This window comes from Pleurodeles waltl, chromosome 10 (assembly GCF_031143425.1).
Source record: "Pleurodeles waltl isolate 20211129_DDA chromosome 10, aPleWal1.hap1.20221129, whole genome shotgun sequence".
NCBI classification, from domain to species: Eukaryota; Metazoa; Chordata; class Amphibia; order Caudata; family Salamandridae; genus Pleurodeles; species Pleurodeles waltl.
Genome location: NC_090449.1, coordinates 895,631,807 through 895,647,941, shown reverse-complemented (window position 1 = coordinate 895,647,941; position 16,135 = coordinate 895,631,807). Strand labels below are relative to the sequence as shown.

At 44.1% G+C, this 16,135-nt stretch overlaps 1 protein-coding gene across 1 annotated transcript in view; it reads left to right on the top strand.

Moving 5' to 3' along the window:
* The first annotated feature begins 2,665 nt into the window (after positions 1–2,665).
* CLXN (calaxin) overlaps positions 2,666–16,135 on the top strand; it is a 153,294-nt gene continuing 139,824 nt past the window's right edge. Inside the window, exon 1 of the mRNA XM_069211644.1 lies at positions 2,666–2,881. Coding sequence (XP_069067745.1) covers positions 2,806–2,881 — 76 coding nt within the window. The 5' untranslated portion in view covers positions 2,666–2,805. The remainder of the gene's footprint in view (positions 2,882–16,135) is intronic.

Here is a 16,135-nt window from a genome sequence, read left to right as displayed (position 1 = left end):
TTTTTTTAGCCAAATTTTGAGGTTTGCAAAGGATTCTGGATAACAGAACCTGGTCCGAGCCACACAAGTCCCCCCTCCTTGGATTCCCCTCGGTCTCTAGTTTTCAGAAATGCATAGGTTTGGTAGGTTTCCCTAGGTGGCGGCTGAGCTAGAGGCCAAAATCTACAGGTAGTCACTTTGCTAAAAACAGCTCTGTTTTCTGTGATATGTCCACGTTGTGTTTTGGGGCATATCCTGTCGCGGGCGCTAGGCCTACCCACACAAGTGAGGTATCATTTTTATCGGGAGACGTGGGGGAACGCTGGGTGGAAGGAAATTTGTGGCTCCTCTCAGATTCCAGAACTTTCTGCCACAGAAATGTGAGGAACATGTGTTTTTTTAGCCAAATTTTGAGGTTTGCAAAGGATTCTGGGTAACAGAACCTGGTCCGAGCCACACAAGTCACCCCTCCTTGGATTCCCCTAGGTCTCTAGTTTTCAGAAATGCACAGGTTTGGTAGGTTTCCCTAGGTGGCGGCTGAGCAAGAGGCCAAAATCTACAGGTAGTCACTTTGCTAAAAACAGCTCTGTTTTCTGTGATATGTCCACGTTGTGTTTTGGGGCATATCCTGTCGCGGGCGCTAGGCCTACCCACACAAGTGAGGTATCATTTTTATCGGGAGACGTGGGGGAATGCTGGGTGGAAGGAAATTTGTGGCTCCTCTCAGATTCCAGAACTTTCTGCCACAGAAATGTGAGGAACATGTGTTTTTTTAGCCAAATTTTGAGGTTTGCAAAGGATTCTGGGTAACAGAACCTGGTCCGAGCCACACAAGTCACCCCTCCTTGGATTCCCCTAGGTCTCTAGTTTTCAGAAATGCACAGGTTTGGTAGGTTTCCCTAGGTGGCGGCTGAGCTAGAGGCCAAAATCTACAGGTAGTCACTTTGCTAAAAACAGCTCTGTTTTCTGTGATGTGTCCACGTTGTGTTTTGGGGCATATCCTGTCGCGGGCGCTAGGCCTACCCACACAAGTGAGGTATCATTTTTATCGGGAGACGTGGGGGAATGCTGGGTGGAAGGAAATTTGTGGCTCCTCTCAGATTCCAGAACTTTCTGCCACAGAAATGTGAAGAACATGTGTTTTTTTAGCCATATTTTGAGGTTTGCAAAGGATTCTGGGTAACAGAACCTGGTCCGAGCCACACAAGTCACCCCTCCTTGGATTCCCCTAGGTCTCTAGTTTTCAGAAATGCACAGTTCTGGTAGGTTTCCCTAGGTGGCGGCTGAGCTAGAGGCCAAAATCTACAGGTAGTCACTTTGCTAAAAACAGCTCTGTTTTCTGTGATGTGTCCACGTTGTGTTTTGGGGCATATCCTGTCGCGGGCGCTAGGCCTACCCACACAAGTGAGGTATCATTTTTATCGGGAGACTTGGGGGAACATAGAATAGCAAAACAAGTGTTATTGCCCCTTGTCTTTCTCTACATTTATTCCTTCCAAATATAGGGGTGTGTGTAAAAAAGACATCTATTTGAGAAATTCCCTGTAATTCACGTGCTACTATGGTCACCCCGGAATTCAGAGATGTGCAAATAACCACTGCTCCTCAACACCTTATCTTGTGCCCTTTTTGGAAATGCAAAGGTTTTCTTGATAGCTATTTTTTACTCCTTATATTTCAGCAAATGAATTACTGTATACCCGGTATAGAATGAAAACGCACTGCAGGGTGCAGCTCATTTATTGGCTCTGGGTTCCTCGGGTTCTTGATGAACCTACAAACCCTATATATCCCCGCAACCAGAGGAGTCCAGCAGACGTAACGGTATATTGCTTTCGATAATCTGACATTGCAGGGAAAAGTTACAGAGTAAAAAGTAGAGAAAAATTGATGTTTTTTTCACCTCAATTTCAATATTTTTCTTTTTCAGCTGTTATTTTCTGTAGGAAACCCTTGTAGGATCTACACAAATGACCCCTTGCTGAATTCAGAATTTTGTCTACTTTTCAGAAATGTTTAGGTTTCTGGGATCCAGCATTGGTTTCATGACCATTCCTGTCACTGACTGGAAGGAGGCTGAAAGCACAAAAAATTACACAAATGGGGTATGCCCCAGTAAAATGCCAAAATTGTGTTGAAAAATTGGGTTTTCTGATTCAAGTCTGCCTGTTCCTGAAAGCTGGGAAGCTGCTGAGTTTAGCACCGCAAACCCTTTGTTGATGCCATTTTCAGGGGAAAATCCACAAGCCTTCTTCTGCAGCCCCTTTTTCCAATTTTTTTTAAAAAAACGAAATTTTCACTGTATTTTGTCCAATTTCTTGGCCTCCTTCAGGGGAACCCACAAAGTCTGGGTACCTTTAGAATCCCTAGGATGTTGGAAAAAAAGGACGCAAATTTGGCTTGGTTAGCTTATGTGGACAAAAAGTTATGAGGGCCTAAGCGCGAACTGCCCCAAATAGGCAAAAAAAGGCCTGGCACAGGAGGGGGAAAAGGCCTGGCAGCGAAGGGGTTAATTTCTGAGCCACGCCTTTGGCGTTTCCCCACTGCGCGTAGCATCACAGTTCTTCCAAAACACGTTCACTCTGCCTATCAGAGTCCTAGAATGCAGGGAGCGCCACCCGTCAACGTAGTCCTTCTTCTTTGTCTATGGTTAGCTGATCACGTTTATGATTGGTCAGCAGGGGGGTCCGGTTGCTTAGGTTACGTTTTGTGTCTTCCGGGTCTGTTTGTATTCCGCTTCACTATATCTGTTGGGCAGAGAAACAGAGGAAAGGAAACAGACTGAGCTGTAGCATCTGCTGTCACTGATACGCGTGATCGTATTTTATGTATCAAGTATCCAACATGAACAGAAAGAAACTGCAGAAACAGGCTGAAGCCCTGTCCAGAATAGTGAAACACTGTGAGTACGGGGTGGCTAAGTTTGCGTGGAAACAATATTTGCCATTCATTCATGTTTTGAGATTCTGGAAGGTCCAGAAGCAGTACCCGAATAAGAATTTGCGTTGTCTATGGCATTCTCGTTTACCAATGCAGTTCACACATAGTGTGTGCTCTAACTACAAATGAGGATTCTGGTGCTGGGAGTATAGAAAGTGTGACTTGGGTACAGGCATCTCTGATGACAAAAGAGTGGAAGTAATTTCACTTTGCTTTCAACTACAGAGTGTACTGTCTGTAAAATGATACTTCGCGGACTGAGAAAGTACTGGGGCTAAGTGTAAACGATCTGTGAGTACGTTGTGACTGAACGCAAACTACAGGGAAACAGTTCAGCCTCTGTGGTGCGGATTGAAAGATTGTAAGTACACACTGTCCTGACAATGGAATGCAATTAGTTGCTAGGATCATGTACTAACTGGCTTCAGAACATGGGACAACATAGGTGTGTCCATCTTTGGAGACGTGATAAAAGCCACAAATATCCATTCATTCAGTAACCCTCAGGACCACTTTGGGATGCATAAAATCTCATTCTATAGATACATGTAGACAGGGACACAACTAGACTCTCGCCTGGGGGAAGGTGGGGTAACGATGGAGGGATGTAGATCTAACACTGGGTGCAAAACCCGAGCAAACTCTTTTTGGGTGTGGGCCAGTTTGTAAACTGCATGATATGTGGAGACATTTCTTTACCGATAGCCAGTGGCAAATTTTTAAGCACACTGGGCAGATAAGGCAGTTCTCAGAGTGCATTCCTAAACACAGTGAACAAATTGCACTGGTCTCAACCTATTACATCTTCAAAAACAACATTTACATTATATTTTGGAATCCTCCTCCCTAAGAATGTTTAGGAATATTTGTAGAAAATGGTGCAGATTAAAAATATTTCTAGTTATTAGTCTGTTGTTACTGCGTTTCCGAGGACACAGTACCTTTGCATTATTTGTGGAATAGGACAGATCTCTGCCTATCTGGAGGAAGAATGCATAAACTCCAGGCTCTATAGCACAAAGAATGTTTAAACTGCCATTCTTGTTATTACCTGGAGTTCCTGCTTCCAACAAATAATTATCATTTTAATATACTTGAAAACTCCAGGAACCTGAAGTGCCACCCAAATTTAAAAATACATTAGCACTAATAAAACAGAAGTACAGAAAGTGGCTACAATGAGTTATTATCCATTTTGTGCCTACAGGCAAGCCACAATTAGAGGTAACCAATGTTAGCAACTGCTAGAACAGACTTAACAGTTGGTACCCCTGGCACTGCCCTTGCTTCCTCTCATCAACATGATCATGGATACCGTGGCATGAAAGGAAAACAAATGTAGCTCTAAGAGTCATTGCAGCGTCTAGCTATATCCTGAGTAGTAACCAGGACGTTTTTTCGAAGCTCGGGCTCAGCTATATGAAATTATGGAGTCAAAGTTTCCATGGCGTAAGTTCCACTGCTCCTTGCAATTTAGTGAATTGACGCCAATGAAAGAACCAATACTCAAACTTCTACGATATCAATGAATACTTGCAGCAGAAGAATTTCGGTGTGCAAGGCGGAGAAGTTTGTAGATCAGGTCTGCCTTTTTGCCTATCCGTATTTAGTGCTCAGAAAGGCTGTTGACGACCAAGGGTAGAAACCTTACACTTCACTGAGTTCGTATTGTGGGTTCTCCTGTTTGGAGACAACTCCATTGCCGACATTGTAGGAAAGGCCGCGGGACACCAGTGGCAAACAATGCCAACCACCACGGTTGGGACCAAATATCCCATCTGTCCTGTGGCCCCCCTTAACGGTGCCTCACAATGGAAATAGATGTTCAGAAATCAGGTCAGTAACCGGCAAAATATCATACGTTCAGCCTTGTATCACATTGTCCTGGATCTTTGGTAGGAGCCTTGAAGTAGTTGCCTTTGCTACAGGTGAAAAGCAAGTGATATAGACATAGATGCTGCAGGTGCATGGCCCATAGTAGACCAAAAGTTAAAAGCCTGTTGAGTGTAGACTAAAAAACAATATTTCTCAAAAGTATTCTGATACTTTAACTAAGGTGGTTCTTAACAAAACTCCATATTAGTACACATAACCTATAATTCCGACTGACCACCTGTAGTACACCTCAGCCTACAGTGAGAGTATGAATTATTTAGGGAGGGTTATAGTGCTATGAGTTTATTTGTGTAATAAAAACAACATGAGTAATGGGATTTTGTAATTTAGAGAACTTTGCTGTATTCTTTACCTGTTTCAAGGCTCACTTCACGCAAATAGTGTGTCTTGAGAGTAGTATGAGAAGAACGTCTGAATAGAGAATCATCTCAAACTAGTTCTTTGTGTTGGGACAGTGTATCTCCATCACCTGTCTTAAAATTGTGTATAAAAGTGGGACCCAAACCATCCCACTATTTGATGGTTCCAAGTTCTTCATGAGTCTTACAATTGATTTTCCTTCTGACTACGGAGTTCCGGGAGTTTGTCAGTTTTTTCCTAACACACTTCATTTAAATAGGTAAGTCAACTCTACAAACATTTCAAATTATATTTCAGTAGTTGGGAAAGTCCTTTGTTTGTACTTCTGTGTGATGAAGAAAATATTTTAATAGGATGAAAACAAATCAGAACACTTTACTTGGTGACGTGCAAAGAATAACTATGTTTTCTGAAACTCAATTTTCTCAGATTGTTAATACATTATATAGTTTTATCAGTAAAGCTGCAAGCTATTGGGAAGGTTTTTGGACATTTCTTGGAAATGTTCTGTCTGTAAACGAAAGTGTGCGACCACATCATGCTATAGTAATATATTTATTAAAAGAGCAGTGTTTCTAGGTCTATGTTTAAACACTCAATTAGTAAACTTAGAGGCAAGCAATGGATCATGTGTCCCCTAAATGTGGGCTAGATTATTTGTATACACGGGTCAAACGTTTAGTCTGTTTAGTCAAACAAAGACGTTTTTTGTACAGGAGAAATGCTGAGCTCACATATTTGAAGGTAGACTCATATGTCAGAATGAAGAAAAAGGTGAATCTGTAAAATAAGATATTTGCCTAGGACCACACAATTTGAAACGGGTAAAGTACATTACAGTTATGGTTGAGTAGATTATTCTAGTTACTCGACCTGCTGGCCTAGTAACATTTTTATGATTTTTCGAGGACTGGCATTATGTTATGAGTATTGCTTCTCTTTGAAATCAAGGCATTAGTAGCATCTGTAAACTGTGTTTTTCATTTGATAACTTATCATGTATACATAACCTTTAGCGGAAATCAGGGGGAGGGATAAGGAAGCACAACAACTTTGCTACAAATGTATCAGCATTATAGTTTCATCTGAAACTAACTAATAGTCAATGCAGTGTATATTGGGGGAAGTTATTGTGGTCTAGCATCATTGTCATAGAGATCACGCAGAAATGTATCTCTGCAAGTGAGATATCTCACCTGATTGCTTCATAGTTTACAATTTGAGCACATTACTTCTACCTCATCTCATTTTAGTGTATTTGTTACAACTCCCCATACTAGGCACATTTGTACACTTCCAAGTAATCAACTTGTTGCATGTATTTACAACCATGGCTATATCAGTGAATTTGCATTCTGCTTGTACCTTTTTAGGCCCTTGGCATAATATGAGGGAAACAGTTTTCTGGTTTGTGCAAGTTAGATTGGCAGGTATATAAAGGTTAACTTATCCATTACTGTAAGAAACTAGTTTATTGATTGAGAGGGTGGCAGCCACACTCGGGCAACAACTGAACCACAAAGGTCACTAAAGTAACCTGTGCTTAACCGTCTGGTAGCTTGGGCCAAAAGCAGACAGGCTTAACTTAGAGGCACTGTGTTAACTATTCATGCATCACACAAGCAAACAGTAATAAAGTGAAAACACCAAAAAAAAATTGCAAACAAATTTAGACAGAGACTATTTTAGTAAATAAAACGAGACCATAACAACAACAATCCAATCGGTAGAACCAGAGGTATGCAGGGCACAGGCAGATACTGTTGCAGGTCCAGGCAGACCCATGTCAGCTGGGCATTGGGATGGAGGCCCCTGGAACGTGTTGTGTCCCTGTTGCTCAGAACAGGAGGTCAGCCAACTGACCTTTAGAGTCACTCAGGTTAGCCTGGGATGAAGGGAGCAGGTCCACTCTTCCTTGTCACAGAGCAGGGCAGGCCTCAAGCAGCAAGGCAGTCCTCTGGGGAAGAGGAAGACCTCAAGCAGCAGGGCAGTCCCATGGGGGAGCAAGGGAAGCCTCAAGCAGCAGCACAGCCCTCTGGTATCAGGAGGACAGTCCTCTGGGGAACAAGGCCACCTCAAGTAGCAGAGCAATCCTCTGGGAAACAGTGGGGTCCTTCTTCTGTAATGTCCTTTGGTCCATTATTGTACTGAGGGTCCAATATTTGCACCCAGTGGCAGCCTTTCAAGTAAGGGAATCTTCTAGGCTACTCCCACATCTGGTTCTGGAAATGTCTTCCCTTCTGCCAGGGCTCCAAGAGGTGTGGGGTGACAAAAGAATTGTGTCAAGTTCCTTTGTTTGTGTGTTGGAAGCAGCCCTTTGAAGTGTAAAGAAGGCAGGGATTAGCTCCATCCCCACTGTAGGAGGCTGGCCTGGTTTGTAGTGGGTACCAAAGGTACTTACATCGTATACCAGGTCCAGCTATCCTTTATTAGTGAAATGTAGTGAGTGTCTAGAAGCCAGGCTGTCTAGAGGTAGCTGTACACAGAGCAACCAAGGCTGAACTAGGAGACATTCAAAGCTCTTGCAATACCACTGTAGACACACAGTAGTTACACACATGAAAGACAACACTCGGTGCTACAAAAAAAAAAGGAACTTTATTTTAATCACACAATGCCAAAAATACGTTGTAGGCTATACTTTCTTAGGAGCTAAGTAAATCACACAATATATACATTAGTAACCAGAAACAGGTAAGTACACAGTAGGAAAACAGTGCACATAGTGAAAATAACTATAGGTTGCAAAGGGCATAGGGGGAACACAAACTATATACTAAAATAGTGGAATGCGAAAGTCGGTTTCCCACCTAGGTAAGTGTAGTGTGTATGGGGGCTCTGGGAGTTTAAGAAAACACCAAAGGTAAGTAAAATACCCCACCGCAGAGCCCAGGAAAGCAGGAGTAAAACACAGCAAGTTTCCTAAAACACACTAAAAGTTGTGATAGAAAACAATGCACGAACCAGAAGAGACTGCAAGACACCAACAATGGATTCCTAGACCTGAAGACCTGTAGAAGAAGGGGATCAAGTCCAATAAGCACTGAAGAGTCCAGGGAGAACGGGAGTCCCTACTAACCCGGATGAAGGTGCAAAAGTGGAACTACTGGTGAGAAGACAAAGTCAGTATTGCACCAAAGAAGACCGATGCAGGTTCCTGGTTCGTGCAGAAGAAGTCCCACGCCAGATGGATGAATGCAGTCTGGTTTGCGTTGCTGGATCCTGCCAACAAGCCTTGGCACACACAACACTTGCCGTTTGCGGAAAATGACACTGCCACGGACCAGGAGGGACCTGGTGGCCTCTACCCAGGAGGGGGAGACACAGGGGGCTCTCAGCAACTCAGAGAGCCATCAGAAGACCAGTCATTGCACACAGGAGTCCCACAGCACGGGGACAAAGGAGGTCCAAATGGAAGCCCATGCAGCACAACACAAAGGATTCCCACGCCGCCCGAGAACCACTCAGGAAGCTGTGTGTCGCAAGATGGAGTGCTGGGGGCCTAAGCTGTTCCGTGCCCGAAGGACTTCTTGGGAGGTTGCACACAAGCCTCAGCAACTGCAAGCCACGCTGTGCATGGGGTTACTGTCTTGCATGGGGAGGCAAGCTCTTACCTCCACCAAAGTTGAACAGTTGGACGGTGGGACTGCCTGAGTCACTTTATTCCACCACCCGTGTTGCTGGATCCACGCCTGTCGTCTGGAGAGGGGGTCCAAGCCACCGGTCATCGCTGCAGAGAGGTGCCTGCTGAAGCAGGGAAGTGACTCCGTCACTCAACAGGAGATTCCTTTGGTTCTTCTTGGGCAGGCTGAAGACAGGCAGTCCTCGGAGGATGCACAACCTGGAAACTGTTGGAGTTGCCGGCAGAAGCTGAAGTTACAAGGCTGCAGAAGTCGTTTTTTCTTCTTTGTTACAGTTCTGTAGAGTTCCTGGAGCAGTCAGCGGTTGATCCGTGTGTAGAAGATGAAGTAAAGGATGCAGAGGATTCCTGATGGAGTCTTGCAATCCGAATCTGAAGAAACACCCAGAGGAGAGACCCTAAATAGCCCTGAGAGGGGGATTGGTCACCTAAGCAGGTAAGCACATATCAGGAGGGGTCTCTGATGTCACCGGCTGGCACTGGCCACTCAGATGCTCCCAGAGTTCCCTGACCATCCTGAAAACAAGATGGCAGAACCCAGGAACACACTGGAGGAGCTTTGGGCATCACCCCTGGGGTGGTGATGAACAGGGGAGTGGTCACTCCCCTTTCCTTTGTCCAGTTTCGCGCCAGAGCAGGGACTGGGGTTCCCTGAACCGGTGTAGACTAGATTATGCAAGGAGGGCACCATCTGTGCCCTTCAATGCATTTCCAGAGGCTCTGGGAGGATATACCTCCCATGCCTGTAACACCTATTTCCAAAGGAAGGGGGTGTAACACCCCTCTCCTAAAGGAAATGCATTGTTCTGCCTTCCTGGGATTGAGCTGCTCAAGCCCCAGGAGGGCAGAATCCTGTTTGAGAGGTAACAGCAGCTGGATCTGCAGTGAAAACCTCAGAAGACTGAGATGGCAGTACTGGGGGGCCATGGTGGGGCCCCTAGTGTGCATGGAATTGGACCATCAATACTAGAATCAGTATTGGGGTACAATTCCCAGTTGTTAGACACCTTACATGACGACATTCGGAGTTACCATTGTGAAGCTACATATATGTCTTTACCTTTACGTAGTGCACTCTTATAATGGTGTCCACGCACTCACGAATTCCGGTAATATGGGCCTGGACGACGTGGAGGCACCTCTGCTAATGTAGGGGTGCCCTCACACACAGGTACTATGCGCCTAGCCTTCAGGGTCTGAAGGTTAGACATATAGGTGACTTATAAGTGACCTGGTGGAGTGAAAATGGCTGTGAAATAGCGTTTACACTATTTCACTCAGGCTGCAATGGAAGTCCTGAAGAACTGTTTGTATGAGCTCCTTATGGGTGTCAAAAGAAATGCTGCAGCCCATAAGGATCTCCTGGAACCCCAATGCCCTGGGTACCTAGGAACTATATACTAGGGACTTATAAGGGGGTCCAGTATACCAATTTGGAGTGGAATACTGAGTTACCAGCATGTAAGTACAAATTTGGAATCAGAGAGAGCATAAGCACTGGAGTTCTGGTTAGCAGGACTCCAGTGACCCAGTTAGGCATACTGACAAGACAGTGAAGCAGACTGACAAGTGGGCCACAACCTATAAGCACCAGGGTCCTGACTAGCAGGATCCCAGTTACACAGTAAAAACACACTGACAAATGGGCCAAAAATGGGAGTAAGCAAGCTAGAAAGAGGCTACTTTCTCACACTCATTCATTCTGGCAGGATGGCCCTCTCCCAGCTACACCTAGTTTTTTTTGTTCACTATCTTGACCAAGCTGCATTCCTGATGGAGAGGAATTAACAGGTGCAGGCAGCTGGAGACTACTAGAGAGCCTCAGACAGTTTAGGGAGGGAAAATGCTAACTTTCTGAAAGCGGCATTTTCAAAAATGTTACCTAAAATACTACTTCACCATTAAGGAGGAAGGATTTTAAATTACAATTCATTTGCATTGAAAACATGACATTGCTACCTACTCTTGATCTGGGCTGTAATGGCAGGCCCCAGAGCTGTTCTAATGGCTACTGTAGTTGGTGACACAATGAGCTCTGCAGACCCACTATTAACATTTAATTTACAGGCCCTGGTTACATGTAGTACCATATATTAAGGACTAATTAGTAAATTCAATGTGCCAATCAGGTGTAAGCCAATGTCACCATGTTTTAGGGAGAGAGAGAGCACACACACTATAGCACTAGTTAGCAGTGGCAAAGTGCACAGAGCCCGAAAAGCCAACAAATCAAATTCAGCAAAACAGTAGTAGTGAAAGGCAAAACGTCTGGGAGAAGAGCTCACCAAGAATGTTAGATCTAACAGTTACTAATTTACAAAAAAATCCCAGGAATTTGCAAGCCCAAGCCAAGCGAAAAGAATCTGCATTGTTGGCAGTAATCTGGGGGCATACATTTTACAGAATCAGTTGGTTCAGTCAGTATAACTGAATTAGTACTAGTTTGAAAGTGGCATTGTTGGGATATTTGTCCTGTGTAGCCCTTAGCCGAATCCCAGTCATTGTCAGAAAGTTCTAGTCTCAGGACTCTTCTTCACTCTGTTCTTATGTCATCAAGTGTACTATAAATTGTATCTCTCGTAGCTAGATGATGTTGGGTTATAGCTCCCTTCCTATACGTAAAGTCAGAAGTAACTTTATAGTCTTGTTCTCGGTGGTTCAGTATTTTTTACACCTCCAGATCTGCTGTGACATGGTAGTAAAGTGGGCCTTAATTAAAAACAGTTCATGTGGCAGGTTGATTTTCTGGTTGAGTTTTTCAATTGTGCCCTTTTATAGTGTGCCAATACAATTTATTCCAGCTGAAAGCCCAATCTCCTCATAACGTCTTGACAGAGCTTGCATAAAACCAGGGAGGCACTGGAGAGGCATTGTCAAAGCAAAAACAATTTTACCTTCTGGCATTACATGGCACCTGTCCCAGCAATTACGTGCCACATGCAGGATTGTGTACTGTCTGGTGTGACTACTGGTTGCAGTGTGTGTTCTGTGTATTGAGCATCATTGTGTTTGTTCTGGGTAACACACCTAGCCACCCCTTACAGCTGGTCCTCGCACTACTATTGTTCAAAATCAGACACCCTCAGACCACCCACAGAAGCATTCATATTTGCCAGTGCATCTCTCTTCCTCTTGCCATTCAATTTAGGCTCCAATTGAATTGTTTCCCATTGTTGGAAAAAATCTTCGGCAAGACCCCTGATATGTTGGCAAAAGAAGAGAAGGGGGCAAGTGTAATCATTCCAGTTAAAGGCACAAGTCCTAGTAATGAAAGTGGCAATGCTGCAGGAGTCACTTTGCTCTAGAGTGCTGACATGGCTCTCATCAGACAGCCATTCAATTTTTCTTTCTCACAGTGATAGATTCTAATTCCCAGATACATAAAGGTAGCTGGTGCCCAGTGCAATATTGTATCAGGCTGCAGAGCGTATGCTTGTACAGTCCCTGAATGGAGGATGAACATACGTGAGTAAACCTAACTCAGCTTGAGCAGTAAGGGTTTTCTAAAAGTATGATCCAAATTTAATGCAAATTGCTTATAGTTAATTCTTAATTTGCACGATGGTCTTAGATTGTGAAAATGAGACATATCTCAATAGTTCATTTATATAATTCGAGAGACAATTTCACAGAAGCCTGGTGTGTTTTATTATAAAAGATTCTTATATAACATATATTTTTTAAAACATTTTATATTGTTAGCTTGAGGTCACTTGTGAAGGTGCCTGTCCGTAATGATTATTTGTTACACTGACCAGGATGGCAGCACATCCTCTGAGCAGGATGTCCTTGATTATATGAACTAAACTATGCATGGAATTTCGGGGCATGCAGACATGCAGCAATCTGTTATTTTCCTGGTGAAGTCGTCCAGTGTAGGAGATTTAAAGAGGAGTAATTTAAAAAAAAATATTTGGTTTGTTGACAGCATGAGGCTTGGGTAACATGTCTAGGGTTTTCTCTTCTGTCTTCTGAAAGTAGAGTTCAAGGACTATTTTCATCAAGTGATTAGCCAGAGAATCTCAAAGTATCTGTGAGTTGGTGACTTTAGAGACAGTGCATATGGAGTTCTGGAACTTGTTATTAATTTTATTAAGCTCTCAGAGCCAGACTTCCTTTTCCTGTATATCATCCTGCTCTACAAATACATCAATTCTCAATTCACGGTGGGGCACAATGTTACCGAGATATGGTGTCAGTAATGTTTTCTTTGTGCTTTCTGTATGGTCGCCTTATAGATTCTGGTGTTGCAATAGAGTATTACATTTGCAATGTTTATGTAACTTATCTTGCACTGAAGTGTTAACGTTTGAGTGTATTTTTGTTGGTTCCAGAAATTTGCATTGGTTGGGAGTCTGTCAAACTCTAAGTGCTGATGTAGTGGAAGGGTTGAAAGAAATTGCATGATCACGTATCCAGATGATGGGGTGGTTTTCAGTTAATGCAACTGTGTTGGGAGCAGGCTCATGTTCCTTTTCATATCCTGCTGTGTGGGTGGGCCCAGTGACTGATTCTATGAAAAGCCACGAATGCCGGAACCACGCATGTCTTAACAATGCGATCGGATTTACAGACACGTCTTTTTCGTGGATGTCTTTACCACGCATGCCCTTACAACAAATTTTATTGTAAAAGCATACTTAGTAAAGGCTTTTGAGGAAACGGCATGCGTGGTTGTGTCATACAACACTCCGACCCGCCCTGAGGCCCAAAACTACCCTTACCCCTAATAAGTAAAATACCCAGAAACGCCCACCCGCCCTAAGCCCTAAAAAAAACTACCCAACCCCTCCAACCCTGCCTCTAAAAACTTAACTACTCTGAAACACCTCACCTGCTCTGAGCTCTAAAACTTTTCTCCACCCCTAATAACTAAACTACCCTGACCCTCACCCATCCTAAGCCCTAAAAACTAAACCCCCCCTACACCACCACCCACCCTAAGTCCTACAAAATAAACTACCTGACCCCCTCCACTCCCGCCACTAACAAATAAACTGTCCCGAACCCCAACCCTAAGCCCTAAATCCACCCCCATTGCTAAAAACTACCCCCAAACCCACTTACCTCACCGGGTCCTCTCCCAATACTTCTTCCTCTTCGCTCCTCCCTCCTCCCACCCTTCCTTAAACCTTCCCCACCCCTAAAAAATATACTACCCGCCTTCCCACCACCACCCCTTAAAAACAAACTACCCCGACTCCCCCACCCACAACAAGCACTAAATCCAGCCCCACTTAACTCGCTGCACCCTCTCCAAATCCTTCCTCCTGCGCTTCCTTAAACCGTCCCCCGCCCCTAAAAAATAAACTACCCCCCACACTGCCCTAAATAATTATCTACCCAGAAACCCCCTACCCACCCTAAGCCCTAAAAAAAAAACTTCCCCAACCCTCCCACCGCCGTCCTTACAGAAAAAAACCTACCACAACCCCCCCACCGACCCTAAGCCCTTAATCCACCCACCCCTAAAATCTGTCCCCCAACCCAGTCCCACTTACCTCACCATATCCTCTCCCGATCCACTGGACTACTCACTGCCTTTTTTTCCTCCCTTTACCTCGCATATGCATAATTCGGCACATGCTTAAATAAGGCAGAGAAAAGGCAGTCGTTGTTCCGACAAGCGTTGTTCTGCTTGTATGGGAAATGTCCACGTTGTTTATGACGCTTTGTTTATGACGTTTCTCCCAGTGACTACCTGCAGAAGATTCACTGGAGACACTAATTGTAATTTGGTGTGGGTTTTATTTATCAGACTACAAGTAGATATATCCAAGAATGCAAAGGTTTGAGTACTTTAAAATGATTTCAACAATGAAGCCTAAGAACAGTTCAGTGAATGGCACTGTAAGAATGCAGTTTGTAGATCAAAGAGGAAATTAAGTAAAAATTGATTATGGAGAACAATCTCTATTTGTTAGGCCTGAATAGCATTTTGTAGACAATGGTTAGCCCTCTCTCCAGTTTCTTTGGTCGGGCAATTCTTTTACAGTCTCCTACAACCATTTGGAATGGTTTCTTTTAAAATGAGTGGTGCATAATCACTTATGCACGTTTTTTTGTCACAAATAGCAGAATTCCAAAATACAATTATCATGTGGAGTTGATTTTTATTCATTGATCTTCATTATTAATTGATTTAACATTCACAAGAGTGTTAGACCTGACAGCCTTAGGGTGTTCATTTCCCAACTTTTTGCCTGCCTCCCTTCCCTTTTCTGACACTGTTTGTGCTGGTTTTAGGACTCTACCACTCCTAAATTTCTTTTCCACTACTGTGAAGCCTGCTTCTTTCATAAACTAGTATCAGGACTGCCCTCATATACTTTTTGAGTGGTAGATTATGATCTGAAAGGGGTAACCAGGTCATATTTAGTATGGCCAGAATGGTAATAAAAAATCCTGCTTATTGGTGAGGTTGAATTTTATATTACTATTTTAGAAATGCCACTTTTAGAAAGTGAGCATTTCTCTGCACTTAAAACCATCTGTGCCTTACAACTTGTCTCCAATCAACTTCTGTTCTGTGCTAGTTGACAGCTCCCTTGTGCATTACACCCAGACAAACACAGGACACTAGATCTCATCTGCATTCATCTGCATATTGAATGGGTCTTTCTGGGCTGAAAGGGTGGAGGTCCTGAAACTTACATTACTAAGGCCAGTGTCATGCCCTCACACAATAGACTGATTCCCCCTCCCCCCTCCACTAGGACCCTGGCAGACAGGACTGGACTGAAAGGGGAACTTATGCACTTCAAAACCACTCTCCCTCACTTCAAAGGCATTTTTGGGTATATAAACTGGGTCTCTGACCCCCACCAAACCAGACAGCTCTGGACCTACACCTACATCCTGCCAGGAGAAACTGCCTGACTGCCCAAATAACTCATCTGGACTGCTTTGCTAAGAAGGCCTACTGCCCTGCTGTTGTCCTGCTGTTGCCCTACTGCTGCCCTACTGCCCTGCTGGACTCTGACTTTGCTGAGAAGGACTCTGCCTTCCCAAAAAGTGCTCTCCAAGGGCATGGATTGAGCTTGCCTCCTGTTTTCTTAAGTCTCAGGGCCAAAAAAGACTTCAGGGGTCATTTTGACCTTGGTGGTAAAAACCACCTACTGCTGCAGCAACGGGCGCCAAAAGACCGTCACTGCGGCTACCAGCTGCCCGCTGTATTATGACCACAGACGGATTTCAACCAGAAGGATGGCGGAAATCCGGCTGTGGCTATGCCGGCAGATGGCAGTAAGGTGGCGCTGCTGCCAGCAGCAGTGCCGCTCCAGTAGCCCACTGCAGACCATATCATGACCCATGATACGG